The sequence below is a fragment of the Apteryx mantelli genome, chromosome 22, assembly GCF_036417845.1.
Source record: "Apteryx mantelli isolate bAptMan1 chromosome 22, bAptMan1.hap1, whole genome shotgun sequence".
Classification (NCBI taxonomy): Eukaryota; Metazoa; Chordata; class Aves; order Apterygiformes; family Apterygidae; genus Apteryx; species Apteryx mantelli.
Window position 1 is genome coordinate 5,293,595 of NC_089999.1, and position 11,577 is coordinate 5,305,171.

Genomic DNA, 11,577 nt, shown 5'->3' on the forward strand with positions numbered 1-11,577 from the left:
TTGCATGCATGAATACCAGCTGCCCCTTGGCCACCAGCTGCAAGCATGTATTTGCCAAGCCACTGCACGAGGGGTGGTTTTAGTTTTTTTAGATGTTGTGGCAAGATAGGCCTTGAGGAAGGAGGGAAAAGGGGATACCCTTGCCCAGTGAGTGGGCATGGCTGGCAGCAGGAAAGGGGATACAGCTGAGTCCCCCAACCTTAGGTGAGGAATTCCTTTCAGGGTTATGCAAACTGTCAGTTTTCCACAAAAATGCCGCGTTTTGTTTCCCTCTTGCCAGTGTTTTGAGATGGACACCTGCTTTTTTTGCATTTTTTCTGAGGTCTAGGCTGCCAACAACCCAGCAGGGAAATGCCTTCCATACCCCTGCCTTTAAACAGCAGAAGCCTGAATTTATTTCTGCTTTTCCATTTATCCTGCCACCTCCTGTAGATACCCCTTGTGTCGTGTGGATGCACCTGATGGCTTGAAAGCCCCTGCAAGCAAAGAGCCGACCATTCCCCGTGCGGGGTTGGGTGCTGCGGGTGGTTTCTCCTTGTACACCCATGAGCCCAGGTTGGCCACCAGGCTCCTCGATCCCCATGTGAGAACTTGCAGAGGGCCAGGCTGGGGCTACACCATCCTTTGGCCATGGTAAATGGCAGCAGTTGCATGCCTTGACCAGCGAGGGAACCCGTCCCTCTGCATTAAAAGCCATCCTCCAGACTTACAGTTCAAATTGCTCTTAAAAGTCATGCACAGGCCATGCACGGTGTTCAGGGACCTGAAGCTTACCCTTTCCTCCATGCTCTCCCCAGCACTTGAGGGCTTTCCAGTGCTGTCTTGCAAGGGTTGTGCCGCAAGACCCCCAGGCTGTGCTCTTGCCTTCCCGAGGAGGGAGAGGGATGGTCCCTAGGCATCAAAGGTTCAAAGCTGGTTCCTAGCAGGAAGTTTCTCCTTCCATCTCTTGTGCAGTTGCACTTACAAACACTGTCAGCTTTCTGTGCAGCTGGTGCTGGTGCGTGGCTAATAAATGTCTGGTGGGATGTGAACCCAGCGCAGGTTTAGCTTCATAGCTGTGTGTGTCTGTGTGTCTCTTGCAGTTCAGAGGCCTGTCATTCATCCCCTTTCCAGCCCAAGTAATATGTTCTGCGTCACCAGCCTGGATCCAGATACCCTTCCCACTGTTGCTACACTCCTAATGGATGTCATGTTTTACTCCAATGGGTACGTCATGCCAGGGAGCGAGGCTCCTGGGGGAGGTGCGGGCAGTGTCTCAGGACACAGATTTCCACTGCTGCTTCAAGATATCTAGGCATCAGCTGTGGCCTTGGGTGTCCTCTGCTTAGGAAGGGTGTATTCACCCGTCCAAGAGGGGTGTCCTGCCAGGTGGACACCAAGTAAGACATGAGGGTGCTCAAAGGTGTCTGCTGGCTTTGTAAAGCTGAGCGTCTGCAGGTTTAAGCCAAGAGTAGCAATGCAACCCGTGTGCTGCAAATGCATATGTGCCTCACGAATGGAGTGCAGGCTGGGCTGCTGTTGCATATGCACGGGCCATGCTGGGCCAGCGTGGAGAAAGCTGGGGACCCACACTCGCCAAAGCCCTCCTGCTGGAGGAGCATGCTTAGGGCAGGGACCGGAGAGTTTTATCAGTAGTGGGGACAGGTATTTTTTTCCCCTGCAAAACCAAAACATGAAAAGCAGTATAATATGACAGGACTCAGTGTCTCTTCCCTAAGTCAGTGTATGAACATCTTTGATTTCAGTGCCTATATCTGTTTTAAAAGCCTTCTTTTACCCTTCTAGCTGCAGTTAACGCTGTTCTCTACTGTCTCTTCAGAGTAAAAGACTCAGTGGTGGGCAACGAAGACTCGGGACATATTCGCTTTTTCTCCTTTTCTCTCATTGAGGGTTACATCTCCTTGGTCATGGATGTCCAGACACAGCAGAGGTGAGCCTTGGTCTCTTGGGCCACAAAAAAGCACTTGGAAAGTTCTCAGAGGAGCAGGAAGTTATTCAGGCTCATACATGTTAATTCTGGGGACCATTTCTGGGACAGTTTTATGTGCCTGTACACCCTGTCACTTTTCCGAGTGAAGTCCAGCATGGAGAAAGTGAATTCTGAGTTTGTCTGTCCAAGCCCTCAGTCTAATCAAAAGCCAGTGAAATGTAGAATCCCAAGGGTTTTCTCACTTTTGAAAGAGGGACACTGAAGCAACGTGCTTTTGACGTTTTTACTCGGTTGTTCATGGTTGAACTCTTAACAGCAAAGAACAAAAAATCTGGTATACATGGTCGAGGTTTTACTGCCAAAGCCCGAAAGTAGGGTGGGGACTTCAGTGACGTTGTCCTCCAGCTTCGCTTTCACACATGGCTGGGCTTGGTGCGGAGTCTGCTTGTGATGGTAATGTACTGAGTCATCCCTGTGCAGCGGGAGCTCATGACTCGTTTGTCTGGCAAGACGAAAAGTCAGCTAGGGAACAAATATCAGCCTGTGTGTATATATGAACTTCTTCAGCTTCGCATCACTCGCTGAGCTCTGGAGGCTAGACAGGATGCTGTACCGAGATGCAATTCATAGATTTGCTTTTGACATGCAGCGCTGTGTTTGGTTTTGATACTTGCCTGCCCTAAGGACTTGTTTCTCAAACTATTAATTGCTCTCTAAAGTCCCTTCAACCTTAATTGGAATAAACCTCTGTCTGCCTTCAAGAGAGGCTTGAGGGTTAGAGCAGTAGCCTGATGCTTGGGGAGCCGGGGGAGCTGATTCCTTCTGTCACAGACTGCTGGCTTGACCTTGGGCAAGTCACTTCGCTTCTGCTGTTCTTTCCCCTGCTAAGAGATGGGGATGTCTGCAGGACCTCCCAGGGATGATGTGTAAATAAAGCACTGAAGATGCTCAGACACAAACACAGTGGTCACCATTCACACTCCTCAGAAAGTCGGGGGGAAGCATCTTCTGTCCCCAGGTGTTCCTACAACGCAGCTGAAATCAGGCCTTCAAATTAACAGTCTTGGGGTTTGTAAAGCTGGGGCATAGCCTGTGTTTTGACAAGTTTCTTCTGCACCTCTCTGAGTGCTTATGCAGACTTTCGGTGTCACATGTGTATTTACCATAGGACAACTGGAGGGGCAGGCAGGTGCATCTGTGCCACTTGCCTTGACTTCTTTCGTGTTCACTGAGCTGCTGCTGCTGCTTTTGTTTGCTTCAAGCAGCGTGGGGATATAGGAACAGCGGCATCCCCACCGGCAGAATTTGACACACTGCTGTGTTTTAATTGCCACATTTGGTGTTCCCTTTTCTTTTGCAGATTTCCTAATAATTTGTTGTTTACAAGTGCATCTGGCGAACTCTGGAAGATGGTGCGGATTGGTGGGCAGCCGCTTGGCTTCGGTAGGTAACATTTGGGGGATCAGTTGGTGCGCAGGTAGTCAGTCGCCTTGGGGCTTTCTAAAATGATGATAAAACATGCAGCAGCCAGTCTGATGCCTTTTAAGAGCCAGCAGCTTAACCTGACTTTGAGAGCTGAGATTTTTGAAAAGGTGGAGTCCGACTCCTGCCTAATAGATCAGACTTTTAAATAGACTTTTGAAAGTGCTACGTGTTCGACAGCTCCACCTCAATTGCATTCATCTGCTGGACTTGGGAAGTAGCTACAGCTAGGTCTCTATTTAAAGAGAAAAATTGGCCTAAAAGATGGCATGGGAATGCTCTTTAGATTACTAAAATCAGGAGTCAGAAAGGGCTGTCATACTCCGGTGCAAACCCTGGATGACTCTGTGGCTTTTGCAGATTTAGTACTGATTTATAGCAGTCCAAGTGGGAGCCTTGTTCATGGACCTCAGTTTCAAATCCAATGCTGCAAACATTTTCTCTAATCAAAAGAATATTGGATCGAAATAGGACAGAACAAATACTTCACATCTGCAGAAGTGACTTGTTGTTTTTGTAATTTTAAGGAGTCCAGTCGAGATAATGCAACAAAGCTCTGGTTTTCAGAAAATATTGGGGCTCCTTCCCATGAAAAAATTAGGTCTCTGAAACTCTTCCAAAATACAAGCTTCAAGAAGCCTGTAATTATCCCTGAAAAATGTTTGGCCAATTTTTATATTTAATCCCTATTTCGTTGTTCATCAAACATCTACACCAGACGAACTAATTTCAGTAGCTAATTTCTGGGTCTATAAAAAGAAGGAAATCTTCATGCACCTTGTTTTTTTGCATCTTTGAGGCAAAATCTGCAGAAATGGCATGCCATATTTCATTGATGGGACATCAGGACATCTGCCACACTCCTAAATGTGCAACGTTTAAATATGTTAGGTTAGAATTGAGAGAGAATGGTAAATTTGGATCAGTGAAACTCCGATTTCACCTGGAAACAATGTACGATTGGTCTCAAATGAACAGGACAGATGAACCGTTTAAATCAGCATGAAATCCAGTCTCAGTGGTGGTGGCAGTCTGTGGCCCGGGAACCATGTGGCCAGGCCAAACAGCTGTTCAGCATCTCCTCTCTCAGCAATGCGTGGCAGATAGTTTAATAGCAACAACTAAAGAGAAAAACGAAGGTTTGGCTGTTTGAGCTAGTTTTTGATGCTTTCGTCCTGAATCTCATTAGTTGCCTTTCTTTGGACTTTTGAAAATCATTCCAGTTCTAATGTTTTGTGCCTTTGGGAGATTTACATTTCCCTGGAAGAAAAAGGAGGCGATAAAATCAATTGTGCAATGCACTGTGATTGCCCAAAGAGCCCGATTCTGCCGCTGTTGCGTAAACATCACCAACCAAATACATACAAGAAGGCGTTTCATTCAGTGGGCTCGGTACTGCAGCCCTTCCCCTGATCCCCCAGGGAAGTCAAACCCTGGGACTGTACTCCTGGAGCCCGTGGCGTGAGGTCTGCAGGGTCTGGCGGTGCCTCCGCTTGCTCCCCGCATCGGCGAGGCGCTGGCGAGCCGCAGGGTGACCGACGGGTGCCATTTGGACGATCACGGTTGTTCTTTGTCTCCCTCCAGATGAATGTGGAATTGTCGCTCAGATTTCTGAGCCTTTGGCCGCGGCCGACATCCCAGCCTATTACATCAGTACTTTTAAGTTTGATCATGCGTTGGTGAGTATCAGGGTAGCTTGTCTGGGGGTGGGGGGGGTGTTTTCCTGGGAAAAGAGTGATGGTGGCAGCATCATTTCCTCTCAGGAGAGCTTGCCAAGGTGACTTTGCTCTGACGTGGCCCAGCACAGATGCCTCTCCCCAATGTTTCTGGTGCGTTAAAGCTTGGGTGAGGGTGAGACCATGCCTGCGCCTCTCTGCCGTGCCTTGCTGCATCCTCACGTTTAAGCCTGGGTTAGAGCAGCAGGTCAGGCTGGGACAGGAGCAGCCTGTTTGTAAGGGCTGGGCTGGGCTGGCAGGAGCCTGGGGCCAAGGCCATGGAGGCCGCGCTGCCCCCTTCCCTCTGCAATGCCGGCACTCCCAAATGAACAGCCTTTTGGCGGTTACTGCCCGTGCTAGAAGCTCCTGAAACGAGTCCAGCCCTACCTCAAGGCAAACCCAGGTCAGCGAGCGTCATTCTTGCAAAGGGCTGGTCTCGTTCCTTAGACACCAGCAGCGATGGAGACTTCACAGCCTGCCCTCAGCAGCCTCTTCCAGGGTATCGCTGTCTGTTATTTTAATAGAAGTAGCCACAAATCCTCTCCGTTTCCCTGCAAGCGTGGTCGGGGGCTCTCAGGAGGGTGGCTTTGTGCAGGGAGGGGGACCATTTTGGAGAGTTTCCCAAGAGCAGACCTCTGCCTTCATCTCTCGGTCCCTGTGTGGCCCCAGTCTTCTGCGTTTTGAGATCTGCCTGGGAGGCCCCGGTTAGCTCTGCTGTTTCTGAAGGAACCTCATCGTGGTTTGCAGGAACCGCAGAGATGTGGATTTGGTTGTTTTGCTGAGGCAGTTAGCATACCTGCATTCTTTGCCCATTTTTAGAAACTTTTTCAAAGGCTCTGGAGTGTTTGAACATGCCACTAAGCCCATCTGTGGTTGTTCTCTTTGTGCATTTTTGTGGTTGCAAACCCGAGTCAGCACTGGATCCTGCTGGAGCTGCGCTCCCACCCCAGCCTTGCTGAGCACATCTGGTTTTTGTGAGGGTTTGAACTGGCTTATCCCTGGCAAAAACCCAGCCTGGCTGAGCACAGCCGGATCTCAAACCCTTGCAGGTTTTGAGGCTCCACCATTACTCGCCCAGGTGGCCACTCTCTTTGGCCTCAGTCCACCGAATCACTAGTCAGAGGACTACCATGGAGCACCTAAATAGTCATTTTTACCATACCATACGATGGAGGCGTAGAGGAGTAGATCTGACGAGCCAGGTAGCTGCAGCGGTCCCCATGCCGGGAGGGCCACGCTCCTGCGGCCGTGCCAGCCCACATGCATCGCAGTGGTCTCACCTCGGGTTTTACCCCTCACTCATGAGGACTGCATCCAAAGTTGTATTTTTCCAGTTTCCGTTAGGGCATGGCAGCACAGCAAGGGAAGGTGTTTTTGAGGCAGAACTGGGCTTTTTGTTTTGTTTTGCTTAAGTGCAGCCTTTCTTGTTTGTGTTATACTTCTCCTTTCATCCCTGCAAACTCACTGCCCAGGCCTTACTTTTGACCTGTAAATGCTCCGATGAGTTCAAGGGGCTTTTTGCACTGGGTTTTTTTTCAGCTAATTACTTTGGTTTTTCACAGTTGGCATAAACCATTTGCAGCACATAGGTCATATGTGAAAAGAGTAAAAGTAAATATTATGCCAGATAGCAAAGGTCAAAGTGTTATATATGTTTATCTTATTTTCTTGAATATTAACTGTGCTGATAAGATAAGCCAATAAAACACCATTTTAAAATCAATACTGTTAGCTTTGCCTCGCATTCCTACCTGTTCCTGTGGCCCCAGGTGCATGTTCCGTGCAGGGCAGAGGGTGCAGAGTGCTTCTAATTGTCAAGCAATATCTGGAGAGCTAAACTCTGCTGATTAAAATAGATATTTCACTTAAAACTTGCGCCATTCAAGTGTGATGACTCTGCAGGCAGCTCCACCTTTTAAATGTGTCTCAGCCTGCTCCATCCGAGACGGGCAGTTCTCAGCTTCCCAGCAGATGTTCAGTGTGGTATTGGGCCATGCATCAAGGTCTGCAGACCTTCCGTGCTCAAATCATTATTTTATCATTTTCCTTGCAACTTGTTGTTTTCTTTCCTTGCAGTTGTAAATGCCTTTTCCTCTGAGCAGGACTATTCTAGCTGTCAAAGCTTCCTACCAAAATGCATTAAATGCTGGTGCATTTCAAGCACTCCCATGATTGACTTTGCTCCAGAAGCTGTGGCTGGGCTGTATTCTTGGTTGCTCTAGATGGGGTTTGTTGGCCAAGACGCTCTCTGTAGATTCTCACACGATTTCCCTAACTTCACACTTCCTCTCTGCTCCCCAGGCACCTTGACTTCTAGTGAAATTTCTCAAGGTTTAAGTGCTTCCTGAGTCCATTCTCTACATGCTGCCTTTCTTTCTTCAAGGTTGTTCAGTACCTGCTGTCAACCAGTGAGAGTATTTTGCAAAAACTTTTTGTTCCCCTCTGCCCTGATCTTTTTTCTCCCATGTGTCTTAAGGTATTTTTTGTTGTTGATTTTTTTTATGTGCCCTGGGTGTTAATAGAGACTCTTCCTGGGTTGCTGTAGCTGCAGGAGTGTGCCATGGCTCTGGAAATCCAGAGCTGCACTGGAGAGGAAATCCCTTTGCGAGACAGTGCCAAGCCAGGACCCTCCAGGTCTCTGGTGCATCCCCTGGGTGACGTAGGGTCGGGCTGGAGGGAGCTGCGGTTTCAGCTCCCTCTAGGGTACGTCTGGAGAGAGCTAGTGAGAAGATCCCTCTTCCTCTTTCCAGCTGGCGTTCTGCTCTCACTGTCTCATGCTCTGAGGTGTTGCTCTTCTTCACAACGATTTTGCATCTAATAAGGCTGAAGCCAAAGAAGTGCCTGCGATGTAGTTTGGAGTTTTACTTTGCCTTTCATAGTAGATGCTTTGGTCTACCCTCTGGCTGACAAGTGAACACGTAGCACCAGTTGCACTAGTATAGAGATCTTCTCAGAGGGGCAGAGGAGAGGTAGGACCTCTCTGCTGGTGGCAAACTAGGACATGTTGTACCAGTCAGAACTGTTTGCACCCCTGTCCCAGAGAAAATCCAGCCCAGACCTTCACTGTGTGATTGATTTCATTGCTTTGACTTTAAGGGGGTCATGCGTTTTGCAGTGAGCGAAGGTTCAGCCCATTCTGGGTAAGCAAGGAGGTGGATCCATGCACATCAAAGCCAGTGGGCCAGAACTGGCCTGTTCTGCCTTCACATGCTTCTGTATTGCACTGACGGAATATATGCAGAGACACGCTCGATGTCTGCTGGGGATGGCTGCAAAAATTTGTTTTGCAAAATCGATTCCCATGTCTTTTCCCATTATCTTCAGCAGAAACAAACAGTCATACAGCTGCTTCTACTCTAGTCTTCAAGATACTGGGAAAAATGATGGAAGAGAAGCAGCAGAGATTCCTGTCTCATAGTCCTATTTCGTACAATGGAGGTTTGCTTCTTAATCGGGAAGAGTTGGCTATACGGTTGTCTCAAGATTATTTTCTTCCTTTCTCAGCTGACCTTTGTTCACATATTATCAGAGCTAGTGGCTCCATTGTTCCACTGGAAAATTGAAAGTTCTTCTTGCTATTCCTCATGTATTTTTTCCTCAGTTTTGTTAAAAGCCTTGTAGAAAATCACAGTCCAATTGTATTTCCACTGTGCGAACTCAGAAGGGTGTCTGATGAATCCAGGCATTGTGCTTCTGGCAAAGGACTCTCATACCTTGCATTAGGAGGCAGTCACTTCTTCAACTTCACATGAATTATTTTGGCTTCTTGCGGCAGCTCACAGATCATTTATTTTTCCCTCAGTCTCCTTTCCACTTTCCTCTCCTTCAAGAGCTGTTAGCTGCCTGTCCCTTGAGTGTTTTGCTTGACTTTATATAATGGTCGGACGCATCTTTTCTGTCCAATATAACTTTACTTGTGATACTCTTTTCTATGGATGACAGTCACTCTGAGAAGGAGGTACGTGCATCTTCTGTTACAAGGCATTTTTTCTTGCAGTAAGTGTGAAAGAAAGAGACACAGTAATAATTTTGTGTGTAGACCTTTCTATGTGATTAAGTGTTGTCAGCAAGGTAGGATAACAAAATGTGGGTGCTACGCTATGTTGCCTGGGTATTCCCACCACCAGCAGATGGGCAGTCCTCTTCTACTGACAGACTCTTCCCCTTGTCACCCCATGTGGTCTCACCAGCCAGACTCATGGGTCCCAGGCTTGTAAGAAGCCCCGACAGCCTCATGGGACCTCATGTAGCTGCATTAATCCATCAGCCCAGGGCACCTTGCGCTAGTGAGCTCCTGGTGTACAAGTGCTTTGAGGCAGAAATCAAGTCTCTTGCATGTTTGCGGTGGTGCGTGAGCTACCAGGACTCTTGGAGCTTTACCCGGGCGTCACCTTTCTGTGAAAGCCGGATTGGTAATTGCAAGAAATAAAGTGCTCGCTTGGGCAGGCTGTGGCGCCCTTCAGCCCAATCCAGTGCTGGAGCAGCGAAGCGTCTCCAGGGCTGTCGTGTTTCTCTCTTGCCCGACCACACGGTCTCAGGTGAGGTGTATCTGCTCCTCCGTCTGCCAGCCAGGATGCAGCGGGAGAGAAGGGAACCGACAGGCTGGCAGCAGGCTCAGTGTCGCTCACCCAGAGGAGATGCTTTAAAAAGAAAGGAAGGGAAAGGAGAGCAGAGGAAAAGGAGAAGAAGGACAGGGGAAGGGAAGGAGTAAGCCCAAGCAGTTGGTCTCCCTACCAGCAGACACCATGAAGATGGCAGAACTGCCAGAACTTGCTTATGCAGTTTGCTCATGCGGGGCATCAGCAAACCCTTGTCATCACTTCTGAACTGGAAGGTAGCTCTGTCTCTCAGACGAGCGTTGTTGGAGGAGTTGAGGTGTCCAACAATACCTGGGTCCTCGGGAACTGTTTTAGCTTCATCTCTGTTGTCGTCCTTCCCTGGCTTTTGCTAAAGACGTGACCTTTCTTTTTTTGTTTTCTTGCAGGTACCTGAAGAAAATATAAACGGTGTGGTCAATGCACTCCAAGTCAGTCAAGCTGAAAAGCATTAGAAATCTTCTGAGCTGGTTCCAGATGCTTTTTATTATTATAATTATTATTATTATTATTATTATTATTATTATTCTTTTTTTCCCACAGTATTTCTTGAAAAATCTGATTCCAGAGAGTGACATGAAAAGAGACTGTGGAAAGATGAGCGGAAACAGCTCCAATAAGCCTTTGTTTTAATTATTATTATTATTATTATTATTATTGTTATTTTATTAAATTTCCTTATGAATGAGGGGCAGGAGGCAAGGCCGTTGGGATGGTTTCCTGATGTTACAACTCTGACGCGCAACGTAACCTGCCTGCTTTGTCGGTGTGCGAGGAGCCGTGCGGGACGTCCGGCGCTCCCCGAAGGGGGGCAGCGTGGCCGGGCTGCGAGCGCGGACGCTCCAGCGAGAGCTCGCGGCACGGCCAGCGCGCACGGGCCCAGTCCTCCAAGAGAGCCCCAAAAACCAGCCCCCAAGCGAAACGTGGAGTTAAACAGAAGAGATGTTGCGTGGCGCTGGCTTGCCCGCTCCCACGGGACTTTCCGAAGACCGTCCTTCGTCGCGCGCGTTCGAATAGGATGGGAGCTGGGTTCGGATTCCCCTGGCGAACCTGTTTGTCATTGGAATAGGGAATATCCTTTTGTTTGCATTTTCCCCCTTTTTTCCTTTCTCCCTGCAGCCCGAGCCGGGCTGCCCGGAGAAAGCCCGGCCGACGCTCCGCTCTGTGCCATCTCCCGGCGGGTGGCGCTCCGGGGACTCCTGTCTGCTTTGAAACGCAGCTGTTTCAGCTCAGTTTTCTGCAGCCACCCTCCCGCTGCCCCCTGGCCAGAGGGAGCCTGACTGCTCTGGGCATCCGGTTCCCCCTCCGGCAGAGCCGTCCTCAGCCCTCGTGGAGCCGGGTCGGTGAAGGAGGGGGGCATCCCATCTCCATCCTCCTCGGGCCTCTTCCCATCCCGCTTTTACTGCTTTCACAGCGGGGCGAAGCACTGCCTCGCTCAGGGCAGCCCTGGTGCTTGCTGCCGTCCTGCGCTGCACCGGCGGTGTCACAGCCCGGGGTCCCGGCGGTGGCCGGAGGGAACGAGGCGTCGCAGCCTGCCGCGGCGTCCGCCCTCCGTAGTGCCCTGCAGCCCCTCTCTGCACGCTGGGAGCACGGAGGAGATGCAGGCAGGGAGGGCAAGCCTTGCCCAAAGTGGGAGCGCCCTGGCGTAGGAGCTTGCGGGAGGGAGGAGAAGCCGTACTCAGAGGAGCGTCTTTTGCAGTTAAGCAGCCGAGGATTTCTTGCGTTTCGAGACTTCTTTCCTCCCCGTTTTTGTCATTAAGAAATTCCAGGTCTTACATTTTTGATAAGGACTTTCCGGCCTTAGTTAAGAGACAACTTCTAACATGGTTTTCTTGAGCCTGCACATGGCAGGTTT

The 11,577-nt window shown here is 49.4% G+C and overlaps 1 protein-coding gene across 1 annotated transcript in view; it reads left to right on the plus strand.

Moving 5' to 3' along the window:
- CASTOR2 (cytosolic arginine sensor for mTORC1 subunit 2) overlaps positions 1-10,934 on the plus strand; it is a 117,009-nt gene extending 106,075 nt beyond the window's left edge. The window contains exons 5-9 of the mRNA XM_067309478.1: positions 1,083-1,206; positions 1,820-1,930; positions 3,291-3,373; positions 4,997-5,091; positions 10,112-10,934. Of these exons, the coding sequence (XP_067165579.1) occupies positions 1,083-1,206; positions 1,820-1,930; positions 3,291-3,373; positions 4,997-5,091; positions 10,112-10,177 (479 nt within the window). The 3' untranslated portion in view covers positions 10,178-10,934. The remainder of the gene's footprint in view (positions 1-1,082; positions 1,207-1,819; positions 1,931-3,290; positions 3,374-4,996; positions 5,092-10,111) is intronic.
- Positions 10,935-11,577: the final 643 nt, after the last annotated feature.